The sequence below is a fragment of the Salvelinus fontinalis genome, chromosome 8 (genome assembly GCF_029448725.1).
Source record: "Salvelinus fontinalis isolate EN_2023a chromosome 8, ASM2944872v1, whole genome shotgun sequence".
NCBI lineage: Eukaryota > Metazoa > Chordata > Actinopteri > Salmoniformes > Salmonidae > Salvelinus > Salvelinus fontinalis.
In genome coordinates this window covers 6584246-6605491 of record NC_074672.1, presented here as the reverse complement: position 1 = coordinate 6605491, position 21246 = coordinate 6584246, and the positions used below count along the sequence as shown (strand labels likewise).

Genomic DNA, 21246 nt, shown 5'->3' with positions numbered 1-21246 from the left:
TCAATTTAATGTTATTTTAATATACAAAAATGTGCTATTCTTTCAAAAACAATTTCATTTCGAAGTGACCCCAAACTTTTGAATGGTAATGTATGACTCCGGAAAAAAATAGAAAGTGTTTTACTAAGAGGGATGCTTGGGAAACCCCAACTCTGACATCATCCCATAGAAGTTTAAATGTAAAACAACTAAGGTAAGGGTTAAGGTTAGGCTTAGGTAAGGGGTTATGGTTAAAGTCAGGTTTATGCTAAGGGTTAGGGTTAATTTTAGGGTCGTCCCAAGTAACCCACTTAGCATCTGCCATATACAGTGCATTCGGAAAGTATTCAGACCCCTTGACTTTTTCCACATTTTGTTACGTTACAGCCTTATTCTGAAATGGATTAAGTTGTTTTTTCCCCCACATCAATCTACACACAATACCCCATAATGAGTCAAAATTTGAGATTTTTGGTTCTAACCGCTGTGTCTTTGTGAGACGCAAAGTAGGTGAACGGATGATCTCCGCATGTGGGGTTCCCACCATGAAGCAAGGAGGAGGAGATGTGATGGTGTCGGGGTGCTTTGCTGGTGACACTGTTGTGATTTATTTAGATTTCAAGGCACACTTAACCAGCATGGCTACCACAGCATTCTGCAGCGATACGCCATCCCATCTGGTTTGCGCTTAGTGGGACGATCATTTGTTTTTCAACTGGACAATGACCCAAAACACACCTACAAGCTGTGTAAGGGCTATTTGACCAAGAAGGAGAGTGATGTAGTGCTGCATCAGATGACCTGGCCTCAATAACCCAACTTCAACCCAATTGAGATGGTTTGGGATGAGTTGGACAACAAAGTGAAGGTAAAGCAGCCAACAAGTGCTCAGCATATGTGTGAACTCGTTCAAGACTGTTGGAAAATCATTCCAGGTGAAGCTGGTTGAGAGAATGCCAAGAGTGAGCAAAGTTGTCATCAAGGCAAAGGGTGGCTACTTTGAAGAATCTAGAATCTAAAATATATTTTGATTTGTTAAACACTTTTTTGGTTACTACAGGATTCCATGTGTTATTTCAGAGTTTTGATGTCTTCACTATTATTCTACAATATAGAAAATAGTCCAAATAAAGAAAAAACATTGAATGAGTAAGTGTGTCCAAACGTTTGGCTGGTACTATAAGTATTCAGACCCTTTACTTAGTACTTTGTTGAAGCACCTTTGGCAGCAATTACAACCTTGAGTATTCTTGGGTATGACGCTACAAGATATACACACCTGTATTTGGGGAGTTTCTCCCATTCTTCTCTGTAGATCCTCTCAAGCTCTGTCAGGTGGGATGGGGAGCGTCATTGCACAGCTATTCTCAAGTCTCTCCAGAGATGTTCGATCGGGTTCAAGTCCGGACTCTGGCTAGGCCATTCAAGTGCATTCAGAGACTTGTCCCGAAACCACTCTTGCGTTGTCTTGGCTGTGTGCTTAGGATCGCTGTCCTGTTGGAAGGTGACCCTTCACCTCAGCCTGAGGTCGAGAGCGCTCTGGAGCAGGTTTTCATCAAGGATCTCACTGTACTTTGCTCCGTTCATCTTTCCCTAGATCCTGACTAGTCTCCCAGTCCCTGACGCTGAAAAACATCTCCACAGTGTGATGCTGCCACCACCCTGCTTTATCATGGGGATGGTGCCATGTTTCCTCCAGACTTGACGCTTGGCATTCAGGCAAAATAGTTCAATAGTTCAATCTTGGTTACATCAGACCAGAGAATCTTGTTTCTCATGTTCTGAGAGTCTTTAGTTGCCTTTTGGCAAACTCCAAGTGGGCTGTCATGTGACTTTTATTGAGGAGTTGCTTCTGTCTGGCCACTGTACCATAAAGGCCTGATTGATGGAGTGCTGCAGCGATGGTTGTCCTTCTGGGAGGTTCTCCCATTTCCACAGGGGAACTCCTGAGCTCTGTCAGAGTGACCATCAGGTTCTTGGTCACCTCCCTGACCAAGGCCCTTCTCCCCCTTTAGCTCAGTTTGGCCGGGTGGCCAGCTCTAGGAAGAGTCTTGGTGGTTCCAAACTTCTTCCATTTAAGAATGATGGAGGCCACTGTGTTCTTGGGGACCTTCCATGCTGCATAAATGATCTGTGCCTCGACACAATCTTGTCTCGGCGCTCTACAGACAATTCCTTCAACCTCATGGCTTGGTTTTTGCCCTGACATACACTGTAAACTGTGGGACCTTATAGATAGGTGTGTGCCTTTCCAAATCATGTCGAATCAATAGAATTTACCACAGTTGGCCTCCAATCAAGTTGCAGAAGATCAATGGAAAGGGGATGCACCTGAGCTCAATTTCAAGTCTCATAGCAAATGGTCTGAATACCTATGTAAATAAGATATTTCCGGGTTTTTTATACATTTGAAAACATTTTCACTTTTTCATTATGGGTTATTGTGTGCAGATTAATAAGGATTTTTATTTATTTAATACATTTTAGAATAAGGCTGTAACATAACAAAATGTGGTTAAAGTCAGGGGGTCTGAATACTATACGAATGCAATGTAAGTAAGTTCCTTCAAACAGTTAATGACCCTCATCCTAGTGAGTAAACATAAAACTTGTCAAAAGGTATGTGTACTCTGTCATATGCTGTATTATATTATTTTTAGAGAGAAAGAATAAGTAGGCTATTTAATTAGGGGCATTATTTTAGGCTACGTGAAAAGCAATTGAAATTAAAGGTTTGGCTGGATTTTTTGTTGTGTCATAATTGTGTTGTGTCATATATAATTGTAGTTCATATTTTCCCATTGTCTTTTCAAATAAGTAGGTATTTTAAATTATCCAGTGGCCAGGCAAAGTGCCACAAACCCCCTGTGCATCTCCCACACCAGTCCAGGGTTTTCTTTGCTCTTCTGATCTTGCCTGCCGTACTTTAAAGCGAGTCCTCGCGGAAGTACTGACGTGTTCACATTAGCCGAACCAGCACGAGAGGTAGTTAGGTAGAGCCGAGAGTGACACAGCGGCAGAATCAGGTAAGAAAAACCTGTCTTGCAGCAGTATGTCTGTCAGTAGGTGTGTGAACATATGTTCTTTAGTTTTAGTGGAATTAAGGGGACCAATACCAAAGTAATATTTAAATTGAATTCCTCTCTAAATATGGTAACGAGAGGCTATGCCTATGCTAGCTAGAAAGGGCTCGGTTTCTAACCGGAAGTGAGTTGTCAAATTCACGAAGTTGCTGCTGGTGGTTGTAGTTCAACTTCCCGCTGATTTGTAGCCATCAAAATGACAAGATTGAGATTAAAGACTACACTTTCCTTCTGTAAGGTAGCAGGGTTGAACTGTTTGATTCCCGCTACACATTATGGGAAGTAGAGTGAATCCATCAGTGTTTCACACACACTGTTAGTGAAAGGTGGTTGTTTAAAAACTACACAAACCAAGAAGCTTTTTTCTAATGTTAGCCAACGTCACTCACCCTGCTTGCGAGACAGGAAAACATTTAATCAAAATTGCGCTATGAATAAAAAAACAAATGCTGACCATCTCATCTCAAACACTATGAATAATTGTTTTAGCTGGCTACAGTAGCCAGCAACTGCATTCGTTCGCTCGCTAGCTAACCAGTAAACGATTCAACGTTGGAGAGCTAACTAGCCATTATGAGAAGAGAGTCTGTGAGCGACTCAACCCCACGATTTACGATGGAGTGGCGCGCCTACTAGTGTGTGGGCGGCCGGTGTTATGTTTTTAATACAAACTACCGATTTCAGGGCTATTCTTTGGGTGCTGAAATATGTCGTTTTTGATTAATTACATTTTGTCACTTCGGAACTCCAGTCTGCCCACACTAGTCGCCGCGCGTAAATAGTGAGTTTAGTTTAATTCGGCTATCAAGTCTGTCATTATCAGCTAACTTCAGTCTCACAATAATTTGACGGCTGTTTGATAAGCAACGTGACATTTGACTAGAATGGAAATTAAAATGAAACTGAAACTATTATCGTTTGAGCCGGTAGACCTTCCAAGGGGGCTAGCCCTATTACAAGCCAAGGACTTTGGGTGGGACGAGTTGGGATAACATTAAACCAGTATTTAGGCTTGAGGAGAAGGTATCTCCTCTGACGCCCATTATCCTTACATTTCTAAGTCCCATTAATCAGCTCTGCAAATGTGATGTCGAAATAAGTTCAGTAGGCACCCAAAATATGGAGTTTCGCAGCAAATATCGTCTTTACTGCCGTTGTGCGTAACAGTATGTTTTGCAGTATGTACTTGCAAAAAAAATCTAAATAGTTTTTGACCAAGTGCATGAGCCAAATCCACAAATCAACCTAACACCAAATGTTGACGTTAGATTGATGTAGCTGACTTAACTCAATTCCATGGAGTTGAGCAGAGACCAGGCTTTGTGGAATTCAGCTACTACTACATCGAATCGCTCCCAAGGTCAATACTCAAACATTTACATTATGTAACGCTTACCATGATGTACCTATGTTTGCCCTCTAGTTGCATGCCTTTCCTTGTTTGCTGAGATCCATACTTTTTCAATAAACGTTAATGAAATACAACCACTGATTGTTTGCTCGTTGCTTTTAGATGGCATGGTGCCAATTTGAATCTCAACAACCAGTCGGTTGTATTTGATTCATGTTTTATAAAAAAAATATGGATTTCAGCAAACAAAGGCACTCAACTACACAAGATTAAACATAGGTACAAGGTAAGCATTTCATTTTTTGTTGTTGACCTTGGACAAATCAATTTAGTCAGAGCTGAATTCCAAAAAGCCTGGTCTCTGCTCAACTCTGTTCATGGAGTTCATCAGAAACTTCCTTCACGGACCTCCTGAAAGGTGCAGCGGTCTAAGGCACAGCTAGAGGTATCACTACAGACCTGAGTTTGATCCTGGGCTGTATCACAACTGGCCGTGATCAGGAATCTCATAGGGCAGCGCATAATTGGCCCAGCATCATCTGGGTTAGGGGAGGGTTTGGCCAGAAAGGGTTTACTTGGCACATTGCGCTCTAGCGACTCCTTGTGGTGGGCCAGACGCCTGCAGGTTGACCAGTGTTTCCTCCGAAACATTGCTGCGGCTGGCTTCCGGGTTAAGCGGGCAGGTGTTAAGAAGCGCGGCTTGTTTTGGGGGATGCATGACTCAACCTTCGCCTCCTGAGCACGTTGGGGAGATGCAGCGATGAGACAAGTTCGTAATCGGGGTGAAAAAATATATAAATAAACTTCCTTTACCATGGAGTTGAGTTTAGTCAGCTAGGTTGATGAAGCATTGTTGTCGCTGTATGTGAGTTGTTGCCATGTTATTATATGTGGAAAAGGACTAACAGAATAAAGAAACTAGCTAGCTATATAGCTAGCCAATTCAAAAATTACATGTTGGGTAAGGATGATCTGCCAGTGTTAGTACTGAATATCAATAGCCTGAATATCAATAGCCTATTTGCCAAATTGCTCTGAGCTGAAGGCCAAATATCCTCAGGCTCATCTGTCCACACATTATTTATATGCAGCAAATGTAGTCATGCTTTGTGAGTCACAGCCAGGCAAGACGTTCTTATTTTGATAGCACACCACATCAACACATTGTGTCTAACACCTTACTATAAACACTTTGTCTACAGATCCATACTCACGTTGCAAACAAAAAGCCTGGTGGTGAAATCTGTTAAAGGAATACCTGTTAACAACCCTTTTCTCTCCTTCCACAGACAGAATGTCAGAAGGGGACAGTGTTGGTGAATCAATCCATGGGAAACCATCCACAATCGGAAGCTTCTTCACACGGGTTGGACAGGTACTGCTGCCAGGGCCTTTAGTTGTTCTCTCATCAAATGTCAAGAGGAAAGAAAACTAGGCCAAACCAAGGGAAACGCTGCCACCACTGTTTTGATGAAGATAACCATTGGACCCACTGTCACGGTGGTGCTGCATTGAAAAGTTAGAAATTAAACTTCAGATAAGACAATGTGAAAATGTGACGCTTTATCTAATGTTTACTGTTGCACTCCTGGTAATGGCTGTGCACTCTCTTTCTGGTTGGTGTCTTTTCCAGATCTATCAGTCATGGCTAGACAGGTCGACGCCGTTCTCCATAGGGCGATGGGGAGTCACTCTTTCGCTAACGGCCATCTACATGATCAGAGTGTACATATTACAGGTAGAGAAACACACCACACTCAGGGCTTATGCTGGATCGCGTTCAGGAGGTTGCAACGTACTGAACACTACAGATAGAAGTGTCATGAGTAGAGCTGACATTTTTCCTTTCTCAGCATGTCAAAGAGGTATGTCTGTTCTGCACAATATATTTCTATCTTAGCGTTCCACAACATTTTGCCCTACTGAATATGCATCTGACGTGTTTTGAAGGTAGACTCTAATCTGGCGTCACCATATACAGTGCGACAACTTCCTCCTTTCACGAAAACAACAACAAAAGTCAAATCTGCCACGATTTGGGTATGCCTCAATGGAGGGAGCCTGTAACTGGCTTGTCAGATTTGAATTCTATTGTTTATGACTGATCATGTTACATTTCTGAGTTTGAACGTTAAGATATTTTGGGGCTCTCCTAGGGTTCTGCAATGTGCCTTTAGGCGTAATATGCACTTGCACACATCCAAGCAGTAGAAGATCACTTTGTGTGATCATGTCTGTGTGAAAATGTAGGCTACTGTAGGCTACTGTTTTCCCTTTGACAATATCTGGGACAATACTAGTCTAATGTGATACATTTGTGAATTATGTGAGGGAATACACATGTTTACGCTTAATTTCCAGTTTGGATAAGAGCGTCTGCTAAATGAGTAACATTTTAAAATGTAATGTATGAAATTCAAATGAACACTAATATAGGTTTTCTCTGCTCCCTCCAGGGTTGGTATATTGTAACATACGCTCTGGGAATCTACCATCTCAACCTGTTCATCGCTTTTCTATCACCAAAAGTGGATCCATCAATGCTTGACGAAGGCAAGTTAGAGTTCACTGTGACATACGACATTCCTTTGGGTTGCAGTCACGTTTAAGATGTTTACTTTCTCACATAAAACGATGCACTTCTAGCGCTCACTCTTCATGAAGATACCCTCAAAGCACTCTCCATGTAGGACTGTGGCTCGAGACTATATTTAAAAAAACTTTGACTAGGGGTGTGCATCTTTGGCCGACTACGCATCTTGATACACTGGTGTGTATATTCTTCAGGAAAGATACATTATAGTTTGGGACGATTCAATACTATATGTTTCAGTTTTCATCCTTATGACTAAACAAAGACTATTAAAAATTACATTTTCTATTTGGGTAATTCTCAAGAAACTCGCAGTTCACAAAAATTCCTCTTGGATCACTAAGATTAGATCTGTATTTATCTATTTAATAATTATGTTTATTAATGAGATTGTCATTTACAACAATTTCCACATCTACCAATGCAAAAATGATCATTATTGCAACAGTTTTAGAAATCCAAAGTAGTAATAACAAATACATTTCTACTATTTGTTTTAGCATTCCTCACTTAATGAAAAGGCCTGAGTTAAACATGACACGGAAATATTTCAAATGTAATTATTATTTTGTAACTTCTCATTACCGCAACACAACCTTTTCTGAATCTTGTGTATACATGGTATTTTCAAGTACACATTTAGAAAAAGGCATAGTATCAGATTAAGCCCAAATAACTAGAGTACATTTTATTTGTTCTAATAGTTTTAAATGTTGTTGCATTACGGTAATGATGAGCAGGTTTCAGAGATGATAATGCGTGTTTGATAGTTGCCGATTTTAAAAATTATACTGAGCTCTACTAGAGATTAGATATACTTTTGTATATATAGTGTACAGTTGAAGTCGGAAGTTTACATACACCTTAGCCAAATACATTTAAACTCAGTTTTTCACAATTCCTGACATTTTAATGTAGTAAAAATTCCCTGTTTTAGGTCAGTTAGGATCACCACTTTGTTTTAAGGATGTAAAATGTCAGAATAATAATACCTTGACTTTGTTGTCCTTAAGCCATTTTGCCACAACTTTTGCCACAACTATGCTTGGGGGTCATTGTCCATTTGGAAGACCCATTTGCGACCAAGCTTTAACTTCCTGACTGAGGTCTTGAGACGTTGCTTCAAAATATCCACATCATTTTCCTACCTCATGATGCCATCTATTTTGTGAAGTGCACCAGTCCCTCCTGCAGCAAAGCACCCCCACAACATGATGCTGCCACCCCCGTGCTTCACGGTCGGGATGGTGTTCTTCAGCTTGCAAGCCTCCCCCTTTCTCCTCCAAACATAACCAAACAGTTATAGCCAAACAGTTCTAGTTTTGTTTCATCAGATCAGAGCACATTTCTCCAAAAAGTACGATCTTTGTCCCCATGTGCAGTTGCAAACAGTAGTCTGGCTTTTTTATGGCGGTTTTGGAGCAGTGGCTTCTTTCTTGCTGTGTGGCCTTTCAGGTTTTGTCGATATAGGACTCGTTTTACTGTGGATATAGATACTTTTGTACCTGTTTCCTCCAGCATCTTCACAAGGTCCTTTGCTGTAGTTCTGGGATTGATTTGCACTTTTTGCACCAAAGTACGTTCATCTCTAGAGACAGAACGCGTCTCCTTCCTGAGTGGTATGACGGCTGCATGGTCCCGTGGTGTTTATACTTGCGTACTATTGTTTGTACAGATGAACGTGGTACCTTCAAGCGTTTGGAGGATGAACTAGACTTGTGGAGGTCTACAATTTTTTTCTGAGGTCTTGGCTGATTTCTTTTGATTTTCCCATGATGTTAAGCAAAGAGGAACTGAGTTTGAAGGTAGGCCTTGAAATGCATCCACAGGTACACCCCAATTGACTCAAATTATGTCAATTAGCCTATCAGAAGCTTCTAAAGCCATGACATCATTTTCTGGAATTTTCCAAGCTGCTTAAAGGCACAGTCAACTTAGTATATGTAATCTTCTGACCCACTGGAATTGTGATACAGTGAATTATAATTGAAATAAACAATTGTTGGAAAAATGACTTGTGTCATGCACAAAGTAGATGTCCTAACCGACTTGCCAAAACTATAGTTTGTTAACAAGAAATTTGTGGAGTGGTTGAAAAACAAGTTTTAATGACTCCAACCTAAGTGTATATAAACTTCCGACTTCAACTGTATGTGGACACCCCTTCAAATTAGTGGATTTGGCTATTTCAGCTACACTCGTTGCTGATGGGTGTATACAATCGAGCACACAGCCATGCGATCTCCATAGACAAACATTAGCAGTAGACTGGCCTTACTGAAGAGCTCAATGACTTTCCACGCTTCACCGTCATAGGATGCCACCTTTCCAACAAGTCAGTTCGTCAAAGTTCTGCCCTGCTAGAGCTGCACCGGTCAACTTTAAGTGCTGTTATTGGGAGGTGGAAACGTCTAGGAGCATCAACGGCTCAGCCACGAAGTGGTAGGCCATACAAGCTCGTAAAGCGAAGCGCGTAAAAATCGTCTGTCCTTGGTTGCAACACTCACTACAGAGTTCCAAACTGCCTCTGGAAGCAACGTCAACAGAATAACTGTTCGTTGGGAGCTTCATGAAATGGTTTCCATGGCTGAACAGCCACACGCAAGCCTAAGATCACCATGCGCAATGCCAAGCGTTGGCTGGAGTGGTGTAAGGCTCGCCGCCATTGGACTCTGGAGCAGTGGAAACGAGTTCTTTGGAGTGATGAATCACGCTTCACCATCTAGCAGTCCGACGGCCGAATCTGGGTTTGGCGGATGCCAGGAGAACATTACCTGCCCCATTGCATAGTGCCAACTGTAAAGTTTGGTGGAGGAATAATGGTCTGGGGCTGTTTTTCAGGGTTCGGGCCATGCCCCTTAGTTCCAGTGAAAGGAAATCTTAACGCTACAGCTTACAATGACATTCTAGACAATTCTATGCTTCAGTTTGGGGAAGAACCTTTCCTGTTTTAGCATGACAATGCCCCTGTGCACAAAGCAAGGTCCATACAGAAATAGTTTGTCGAGATCGGTGTGGAAGAACTTGATTGGCCTGCACAGAGCCCTGACCTAAACCCCATCAAACAGCATTCATCATTTGGGATGAATTGGATTGCCGACTGCGAGCCAGGGCTAATCGCCCAACCTCAGTGCCCGACCTCACTAATGCTCTTGTGGCTGAATGGAAGCAAGTCCCCGCAGCAATATTCCAACATCTAGTGGAAAGCCTTCCCAGAAGAGTGGAGGCTGTTATAGCAGCAGAGTGGGACCAACTCCATATTAATGCCCATGATTTTGGAATGGGATGTTTGACGAGCAGGTGTCCACATACTTTTGGTCATGTACTGTATCATGGGTGAATAAAACTTTATTTAAAAAAAATTCTTTTTACAGAAACTTGAAAAAGTCTTAAGGTAATGGCAAACATGTCCACAGACAGTGTTTTTACTTAATACATATTTAGTTAAATTGTATACCATTTGAAATTCACATTAATGATTGATCAAGTCAAATGTAATTGGTCACATACACATGGTTAGCAGATGTTAATGTGAGTGTAGCGAAATGCTTGTGCTTCTAGTTCCGACAGTGCAGAAATATCCAAACTACAGCAAGTGTTTTATTCGAATACATTAGGTTTCTCGAAAGTAAAATTGTATAAAAGGAACTGAATTTATGGATGCATTTTGGTAATAATTTGGGGTGAAAATGTCCAATTCAGGCTCATATTTATTTGAAATGAGACACTAAACTACGCACCTTAGTCTTCAGAATGATTGCAGATGCAACATGGTTTTCTAAGTCCATTTGCAACTGTCAAACTGGTATCATCAGAATTACTCATTTCTGAAAACATTGCCATTGATATAGGCTAATGCCAAAATTAGATCACAAAATTCAGATATTTGTTACAGTTCAGTTCACCTACATGCAATATTTTGGATAATGGTTGGTTTACCTTGCCCTCACCAGACTTACTAATTAAAAATGTGGAAATGCATTTGGTAAGTGGCGTCTATTGTGCAAGGTTATTTTATGGCTAGGATTGTGACCGAATCGGGGGGGGGTCGTCTCATACCAGTTCTCAAAATATTGGTGAATAGTTAAACCCCTACTCTGTACACTCAAGCAGACTTTCTTTAAGTATGGTTTGCGACCCACCTGTTAATGGTGGGTTGCGACGTGTCACAGTAAATGTATAATTATTTAATTCATTACCGTAATTGATTTGGCCAAGTGCAATTGCGCTCTATGGTCAGTGCTCTCTCTGCTTAGCAGGGGTGTCTCTGCTCATTTTGGTATCTGCGGGGGTGGGAGGGAGACGCCGGTGTGCTTTGCAGTTTGATCCTGTTTCTGCAGTTTTATTGAAGATCGCTGCAGCGCTGTCTTTCAGCAGCAGAGGATGCGCTGTCAGCCACTGATTTGTTATTCTCACTCGCCATCACTCACCGCTGTCATCAAATGGACTCAAGCTAGCCACAAGTTCTGACTGAGCTCATACAGCACAAATACAGCGACGTGTTTCTCTCTCATGCAAACTTTGAGAAATGGTGAGGAGCACCCACAGTGTGTTTTATGCGGGAAGTGCTTAGTAATGAGTCTCTCAAAACAAACAAATTAAAACGACACATCCGACCAAACATCCACAGCATGATGGTAAACCCAGAGGAGTTTTTTCAGACAGGGCACAATGCTTCAGTTGACAGTGCTTCGACAGTGGAAAAGTAAGTCAGCTAGCAAGGCATTGTTGTCATTTTATAACAGGTGATGATAAGCAGAAATAAGGGAGTTCTAACTCTCATTGTAGTAGATGTGAATTTCTCTTTCAAACAATCCCCTTGTACACAGCCAAGCTCTAGCTAATGTTAGCAAAAGCAAGTTAGCTACTGTACTTTAAAAAAAAAAATTAATAATTCACTAGCGAAGTCAGTTAAGAACAAATAATTGTTTTACAATGATGGCCTACCAGAAGGCCTCTTGCGGGGACGGAGACTTGGATTAAAAATAAATATTGGACAAAACACACAACGATGAGACGACAACACTACATAAAGGGAGACCTAAGACGACAACAGCATGGTAGCAACACAACATGATAGCAGCACAAAACATGGTACAAATATTATTGGGTACAGACAACCAGCACAAAGACAAGAAGGAAAAGACAACAGTGCATCACGCGAAGCAGCCACAACTGTCAGTAAGAGTGTCCATGATTGAGTCTTTGAATGAAGAGATTGAGATAAAAACTGTCCAGTTTGAGTGTTTGTTGCAGCTCGTTCCAGTTGCTAGCTGCAGCGAACTGACAAGAGGAGCGACCCAGGGATGTGTGTGCTTTTGGGGCCTTTTAACAGAATGCGACTGGCAGAATGGGTGTTGTATGTGAAGGATGAGAGCTGCAGTAGATTTCTCAGATAGGGGGGAGTGAGGCCTAAGAGGGTTTTATAAATAAGCATCAACCGATGGGTCTTGCGACCGGTATACAGAGATGACCAGTTTACAGAAGAGTATAGAGTGCAGTGATGAAATCTAATGGCTGAATGGTAAAGAACATCTAGCCGCTCGAGAGCACCCTTACCTGCCGATCTATAAATGATTTCTCCGTAATCTAGTATGGGTAGAATGGTCCTCCTGAAATCAGGGTTCGTTTTGCAGCTGGGGTGAAAGAGGAGCGATTACGATAGAGGAATCCAAGTCTAGATTTAACTTTAGCCTGCAACTTTGATATGTGCTGAGAGAAGGACAGTGTACTGTCTAGCCATACTTCCAAGTACATGTATGAGGTGACTACCTCAAGCTCTAAACCCTCCAAGGTAGTAATCACACCTGTGGGGAGAGGGGCATTCTTCTTACCAAACCACATGCCCTTTGTTTTGGAGGTGTTCAGAACAAGGTTAAGGGCAGAGAAAGCTTGTTGGACACTAAGAAAGCTTTGTTGTAGAGCGTTTAACACAATCCGGGTAGGGGCCAGCTGAGTATGACTATCATCTACATATAAATGGTTGAAAGATCTTCCTACTGCCTGAGCTATGTTGTTGATGTAAATTGAGAAGATCGTGGAGCCTAGGATCGACCCTTGGGGTACTCCCTTGATGTGCAGTGGCTGAGACTGCAGATGTTCTGACTTTATACACTGCACTCTTTGAGAGAGGTAGTTAGCAAACCAGGCCAAAGACCCCTCAGAGACACCAATATTCCTTAGCCCGGCCCACAAGAATGGAATGGTCTACCGTATCATAAGCTTTGGCCAAGTCAATAAAAATAGCAGGACAACATTGCTTAGAATCAAGGGCAATAGTGACATCATTGAGGACCTTTAAGGTTGTAGTGACACATCCATAACCTGAGCGAAAACCAGATTGCATACCAGAGAGAATACTATAGACATCAAGAAAGCCAGTTAGTTGATTGACAAGTTTTTCCAACACTTTTGATAAACAGGGCAAAATAGAAATTGGCCTATAACAGTTAGGATCAGCTTGATCTCCCCCTTTAAGTAATGGTTGCGCTGTGGCTGCCTTCCAAGCAATGGGAACCTCCCCAGAAAGGAGAGACGGGCGTGGCTGCGATAAGTGCTGCAACCTTAAAGAAAGAATCTGACCCAGATGTTTTTTGGGGGTCAAGTTTAAAACTTCTTCAGGATTGGTGGGTCCCCTGTGGGACGGCTGAGGTAATGTAGGCTAATGTGATTAACATGAGGTTGTAAGTAACAAGAACATTTCCCAGGACATAGACACATCTGATATTGGCAGAAAGTTTAAATTATTTTTGCACTGTCCAATTTACAGTAGCTAATACAGTGAAAGAATATCATACTATTGTTTGAGGAGAGTGCACAGTTTTGAACATGAAAATATATGAATAAACAAATTAGGCACATTTGGACAGTCTTGATACAACTTTTAACAGAAATGCAATGGTTCATTGGATCAGTCTTAAACTTGCACATACACTGCTGTCATCTAGTGGCCAAAATCTCAATTGCACCTGAGCTGGAATAATACATTATGGCCTTTCTCTTGCATTTCAAAGATGATGGTACAAAATAAATACAAAAAAACGTTTTCTTTGTATTATCTTTAACCAGATCTAATGTGTTATAGTCTCCTACATTCATTTCACAGTTCCACAAACTTCAAAGGGTTTCCTTTCAAATGTTACCAAGAATATTCATATCCTTGCTTCAGGGCCTGCGCTACAGGCAGTTTTTCATCTGTATTGTTACTTAGGGTTGTATTATCAAACTGAGCCTGTGTGACGTGATCAATCTGTTTATTCCTGTTCAGAATGAAAATGATTTATTGTATTTTAACAGCAACAGTTCCAATCTAGACATATGTTCGAGTTAATGGGGAAAATAAACCTGAAATTATCTTTATATGGGTATTTAATTTCATTGTTATTTGTTTTTGTCTATATTGCATTTGTTTTAGGCACAAGGGAAATGAAATGTACCGATAATTACGTATAGTTGCATGTTTTCATTAGCTTGGGTCCCAGGAAAACAGACTTTCTAATTTGGTTCCCAGGCTGAAAAAGTTTAAGAACCCCTGAGAAACAAGATATTGGAGAGCTCCTTTCCTTTCAATGTGATGAGAGTAACTTAGAAAGGTATTTCTTTGGAAGCTCTTGGGTTACTATGTAAATACTATTTAAAATGCCTTTAGTGACATTGTATTTAAGACAGAATGCAAAGTGTCTACACCAGTGCTCTTATCAGGATTCTTTTTAGAGCCGTTTTGAAACTCTGTAGTCACTGTTCTTGTTTTGAGTCCATTTGATTGGCTAGCAACGCGATCATCGCTGTAACTTTGCTCCCCCTCCATTCACCTGTAGATGAGGGCCCGGCGCTCCCCACCAAGCAGAACGAGGAGTTCCGTCCGTTCATCCGGAGGTTGCCTGAATTCAAATTCTGGTGAGATCCCCCAAGGACCACACCATCTCTAGTTGTCATCTACCCAGCTTGGCCTGTCACTGAACTGGACTGAGTTAGAGGCTTGTGCATCATTTGTGCCCACTATTTCAGTGTCCTGTCGGAATATTCTACGAATCTTTGAGTGAATGATGTCACACAGAAAATACACACAATCCATGGAAAGTGAGAACACCCATATTAACATAGTACACTGACATGTACAATACTGTGTTCTATGTCCCACTATTCAATAGCCTGGTTCAAAGAAAAGACCTCCTGCACACTGTCCCTTGCAAATTCTCTCCTTTTTATTCTGTTTACTCACCAAGTAGCCAGCTCGCCCACCAATGTGAAGATATTCTTGGCCTGTGGAAGTATATTTCCAATAGGACACGGCACTAGGATTGCTCTACGGCCTTTTACAATGTGGCCTAGCTTTCCAGTGCAGAGCTGTATCGTTGTACATACTTTCCTTACTATCAAGGCCATTTCATTCTCAACCTGAACCTGTAACAACAATGCTAATATGTACCGGAGGTGGCACTGACAAGTATGTTGTTGCCCATACTTATTTTGATGGTAGGAAACAGAAACCTCTCGTGCTTAGCGTCGTAGCTTACTTGTGCTTTCTTTACCACTGTCTACAGGAAAGGAACTTACTATCGTTAACGCTGACCTTTTTTTGTTGTTGTGTGCATGTGTTTTTCTTTTGTCTTCAGGCATTCGGCAACAAAAGGCATCGTCATCGCCATGATTTGCACGTTCTTTGAAGCCTTCAATGTGCCAGTGTTCTGGCCCATACTTGTAATGTACTTCATCATGCTTTTCTGTATCACCATGAAGAGGCAGATCAAGGTAAGGGAAACCCAGATGACGCTGCTGCTTACTCTGCATGATATATAGTTGTGTCAGACAATTCAAAGCTAAATGGATCACAGTCATACAATCCTAATGAATTCCTCTGCTCTTGATATGCGTCTGTAATTAATCATGCTTGTCAATCTTCAAGACGTTTCACTTAGAATTCAGTCAATAAGAACATCATGTGAATGTGGCTAATTTTAATTTTCTTCTCCTACTTTCAGCATATGGTCAAGTACAGATACCTCCCCTTCACACACGGGAAGAGGACTTACAGAAGCAAGGAAGAAACCGGGAAACCTTTTGCTAGTTAAAATCAAACCCTCCCCCTTAACCCCCCCTTGAGAATTAAAAGTTATGGAAAAATAGTATATGTTGGTAAAAGGGGTCAGTGATTGTCTGAGGGGGAAAAAAGATACAATGAATAGGTTTGATCCAAAATGTTGACAGTATTGGATGGTAGTAGTGCTGAGGATTGACGTAATCACAAGAACACGCTGCCTTTGGTTATTATGGGGAGTCATCTCTCAGCCGCGGGATACCGTTGTCTTTGGTCAGTGGATGAAACGCAGTGCCGCCCTTCGCCTTGTAACCCCCTGGGGTAAGTATGAACTCTGCTGGAGGGGGCGCCACTGGACGGATTGCAGGAGAAATTCAGTTGTGGATTCTTAATGACGCTCCATTTTAACTGCTGGCTCCAAGCGAAATACAACTACTTTTGATTAAAGACATGGTACCTACTCGTTTATAACGTGTACTTGTGGGAAGTCCTTAGGTTTAGAATGAAATAACCTGATTTAGATGTACTTTTTATTTTAATTTACTTGATTTAAATTGATGTGGGTCTATGATCAAGTGTACTTTTTCACTGTCTTGAGACTCACATCAGAAATGTTCCTTTATGTAAAGCAGTTAATTTTTAGTGACTGGTTACCCTTCAGTTGAACACGAATTCACTACATACAGTACAGAACCATGGTCCAACCATCTGATGGCACAAGCAGTGATTTAGGTATAGGAGATTGGCTAGATAACAAGTTAGCGACGAGTGAAAACGCTGCACGGCTAGGACAGAGTTGGTGTACTTTCCAGAGAATATCATCATGGAGAATTATGAAATGTCATGTTTTTTTACAACATTATGTACAGAGAGGTTCAAGTTGTGTGGCTGCTAAAAAGAGAAAAAAAAAAGTATTATTAATTTGTTACTGTTTTTCCCTCTGTAGCCATAGAATCCCTTTTGTGTTTATTCCCTCTGCTTTCCCGTCATGTCAAACATACGATTTGCTTGTACAGTTGAAGAGAACTGTAATTGTCATTCAGCACTCTTGGATACTAAATGACAGATTACTTTACGTATGGGGAAGTAAATCAAGTAGTTACATTTCAGATTTATGCTTTGCGCCCCCTGTGAATATAATTTTTTTGGGTTCAGATTTCTTAAAATGTACGTCAGTATCATACTCTTATTCAAATTATTATTTCCTTACAAAAAAGTTATCCCCTGAAAGACCATATCCTTTGAACAAGCAGTTTAGGCAACTGTTTACAAACTAGGGTGTATTCCATTCAAATCTAGTAGCTTGATACTCACATTCTGTATTTTTCTTTTGACAGATGTGGTAATAGTCTAATCATTCCAAACAAAAATATTTTCTCTTTCGCTTCTTTTGCAGAGGACACATAAGAAAAGTGAGATTGAGAGCTTTTAATGTAACAAATGAATGAAGGGGGTATGCCGGGGATCTTATGAAAAGTGTGCGGTAGTATTTTTGGTAACCAGAGACATTTTGGAAAACCTTTGATCAGCAATAGGGAAGGGGGAAAAAAATAAAAATCCTGTCAAAGTACATAGTGTTTCAAGGGTTTATATCTATTTTAAAGATTACATTTGTTTTGAGATTTATTTTCAACATTTTTTTTTCTTCAAACAACTGTTGAACAAGTGTTCCAAGTCATCGTATGTCATTTAAAAAAAAAAAAACTAGTAAAATTGATTTCTAGATTTATAAACTTTCTCATGAAAGAGATTGCATGTTCTTGGTTGCTCTTGTGCTGCAATTATAAACAAAAAAAGATTTTAATAACTTTTAAGTGTAATTTTTTTCACTCCAAATGCTATTAAAGAGACTGTGTCCCTTCAAATTAGGTGTGGCTGTTTCTGCTTCATGTTTTTGGATCTCACTGACATTTGTCTGTTAACTTTAATCCATTCCTGCTTTTAGAAGTAACCATTAGGGCGGTAGGTAGACCAGCGGAGATGGACAGTTCGAATCCCAGGCCAGGCACTGAAAAAATAGGGGGAAATGATCTGGCAACTGGAGGGCTGCTGGGTTCACATCTTAAAGACCTTCCCCTACTGTTGGGCTCTTGAACAAGGGCATTAACCCCACAACTTGCTCTCCATCCAGGGGAGCTGCTCGTCTCAACTATGTGATGTTGGTGTGGACACAGGCACTCTGCCTTCACATTTAGTATCTGAAGAAAACAATGCTGTAGCATCTCCTAGCCCTGCAGGTAATGCACTACCTGAATAATTCTCTTGCCCAGCCTCTGAGTTTAAACTGGATGGAGAATATATACTGGGAGGACTTTGACATTCATCATGCCAGCAGCTCAGTTCTTTACAACAGACCGGAGACTGGATTGCTCTCTGAGTACTGTAGCACAACATACCTTTCCACATTCAGGGAACTCCCAACTCTAGACCTGGAAAGACATTGGGTGTGCAGGGTTGGGTTTTTTTACAGCCCAACACCCAATTTAATTAAGCAATGCTTGTACTGAATACCAATGTGATTATTGTAAACTGTTCTGTTGGTTTTGGAATAAAAGCCTGCATACACAGTTGGAGTTGGAGACCCCTGAGTTAAATAACACTTATATTTAAGTAAAGTTTCTTCCATAGTACTGTAAATGTATTATACTGGGGCTTTTCAACTATATTCTTACAGGGGCCAATTTGAAAAATGTTATTTACAGGGGTGGCAGACATTTTTTTTTACATGGGATTACTCTTCCTAAAACTGGTATAAAGAACAATGCAGAAACATAATTAATGACTGCTAAAACACAGACTTTATCTTAACCAATTGAAGAGTAGTATGCTTTTTCAAAGTGAATAGCTATATAAGATACACCATTTAAACAAAACCAATGGATTAATGAGTCAATGTGGTGGAATGATAGCTACTGTATACATCTGTTTCAATAACTGTCTCGATAGACTCGATCCTACAAGAGAACAGAAGAAGTGTAACTATCAACAAGAGACAAAATCAGGAGATGGAATTTGAGTCTATATATTATATCATAGGCCTATAGAGTTTATTGCTAGGCCTACTGATTTATTGTCCAAGTTGCCTGATACTCTGCTAATTGACAGCTTGGTATAATGCAGCCAGCTATCATAAACCATTTATAAAAGAGCATTAACATTGTTGTGGATAAATCTAAGAGCTACAGTACACCTGTGCGCTACATTCTTGTTAGCATTACACTGTGCTGTGTTACATGTGTTCTTTCTAGCAGCTATTTGTGCTACACGATGTAGTTGAGAGCCCAATTGGGTAATTGATTAGCAAAAGAATGGGACAAAGGTGACACAATGGTAGATGTCTTGCAGGGTTGACCGTAAGTTTGGGTTGTGTCAGGTAAAAGGGGCATGGCCATTCTTAGGTTAAGTCTCCAAATTCAGCCTTCAAGAGCCTTCATTTTCTCCACAATACTATAATTATGCTCTTTTAGTTCATTTTCATTTGGGCCACACGCCTGCAAGCGCACACACACACACACACACTCGCGCGCACACACACGCATTATACATGACTTTCTCTCACAGGTTCTCTCAAAAATGTCCTTATGGTGCTACAAGAGGTACATGATTTATAGGGAAAGCATCCTTTTATGAATGACTCTTTTCTATCTGAACACATCTGATTTAGCCTATATGTTTGATAGATTTCTTGATTGTTTATAGGAGAATAAAGGTGAATTCTGGAAGGCGGAATTTAAAGGGGAATCTGATTTTAATGTGCCAATGTTGATTGAAAATATACTTGATGCCATTACGGCTATCATTGAAAGTAATTCTATAGTTTATAGAACTGTTTCTACTGTTTTTGTTGCGATTTATTATGTAACTGTCTTCAGTTCTAGATTTTAACTTGTTTTTGAGCTTCATCAAGCCAGGTATCGGGTATCCTCTCAAGCGAAAACGCTCAAGGAGAGAGTTTTGCCCGTTTATATTCTACTTCTGTCTGTGACACAATCTATGAAGTTGGCTTACTGGTAAATCTCTTTTTAGGGGGAGCGGGTGATAACTATCAGCTGTCAATATATTTATTTGTATCTGTTGGTTTTCTGTTAAGTGTAGTTATTGTACTTGTTACAAAGGGACGATCTATATCTAAGAAATGTATAGAGTTAGTTGAAGTGATTTGCAGAGTTGGGAGCTAATGAGTTCCCATTGCTGTTCCAAAAGTCTGTAAGTAGAAATGTTTATTATATAGAAAATAGTTTTTAGTAAGCTCTAGTTGTGTAAGCTTGATTATTCAATTTGTTGGCGCATCGCTTAAGCGGTTGGAGAGGAAGAATTTGAGGGTCGCCATACCTCCATCATTCGGGGATATTGGTATATAGCGATGAGACATCAAGGGTGACTAGGCAGTCTCCTTTACTAATAACTGGTATACTTCGTAGTTTCATTTGAAAATCAGTGGTGTTTTTTTAGATAAGATTGCAACTGTTTGACTAATGGATAAATGTGAATGTCCACATAACGAGACACTTGTTCTGTTTGGGAGCCTGAAACGATAGGTCTTAATGGAGGGTCTGCGGTTGATTTTGTGAACCTTAAACGGACCATAAAGGATCAAAACTGTAGGTTTTGGGACAAAGATATTTCAATTCCTGTTCTGTCAACCAATTTATTTTCTAGTCCTTCATCAAAGACTTTATTCAATTGTATAGTTGGAGGATCGAAAATCTATTTCTTGTAACATGTTGTTTTATCATCCAACAGGCTATTCATTTTTTCGATATACATGTTGGTATTAGAAATCACTGTTTAATTAACGATGATAATGAGGCAGATTGACCAGAATGACATTTCATTCTTTTAAATCCACACACATAGTATGTAACTCACTGTATTTCAGGCATTAGTCATTTTACCTTTTCTCACCTCAGCTGACCTTTATTTTTATGGTTTTTATGTTTTGCGGTCCAGGGTCCCTATTAGACCAGCACATTAAGCTGGTCAACGGCATGCTCACCAGAAATCTGAAAAGGTCTGTATATACAGTATAGTCTTTCTTTACGTTATTTTCGCTTTAGTCCATCTCTGTCTTAATTTTTCCCTGCTTCTTTCAGAATTCCAAAGCTATTCTCTCATTTGTGATCTTCATGTTTTTTTTTCCAGAATGGTCCCATTCAGACATTGTGAAAGCCCCTGTGAAACCAACAGAGAAATGCCAGACCAG

At 40.5% G+C, this 21246-nt stretch overlaps 1 protein-coding gene across 1 annotated transcript; it reads left to right on the top strand.

The window, feature by feature from the left end:
* The first annotated feature begins 2895 nt into the window (after positions 1-2895).
* On the top strand, positions 2896-17911 carry LOC129860442 (protein RER1-like). Its single transcript, XM_055930828.1, has 7 exons — positions 2896-3005; positions 5703-5788; positions 6047-6151; positions 6870-6966; positions 14824-14902; positions 15622-15757; positions 15988-17911. Exons 2-7 carry the CDS (start codon positions 5708-5710, stop codon positions 16075-16077), a joined length of 588 nt encoding a protein of 195 aa, XP_055786803.1. The 5' UTR covers positions 2896-3005; positions 5703-5707; the 3' UTR covers positions 16078-17911.
* Positions 17912-21246: the final 3335 nt, after the last annotated feature.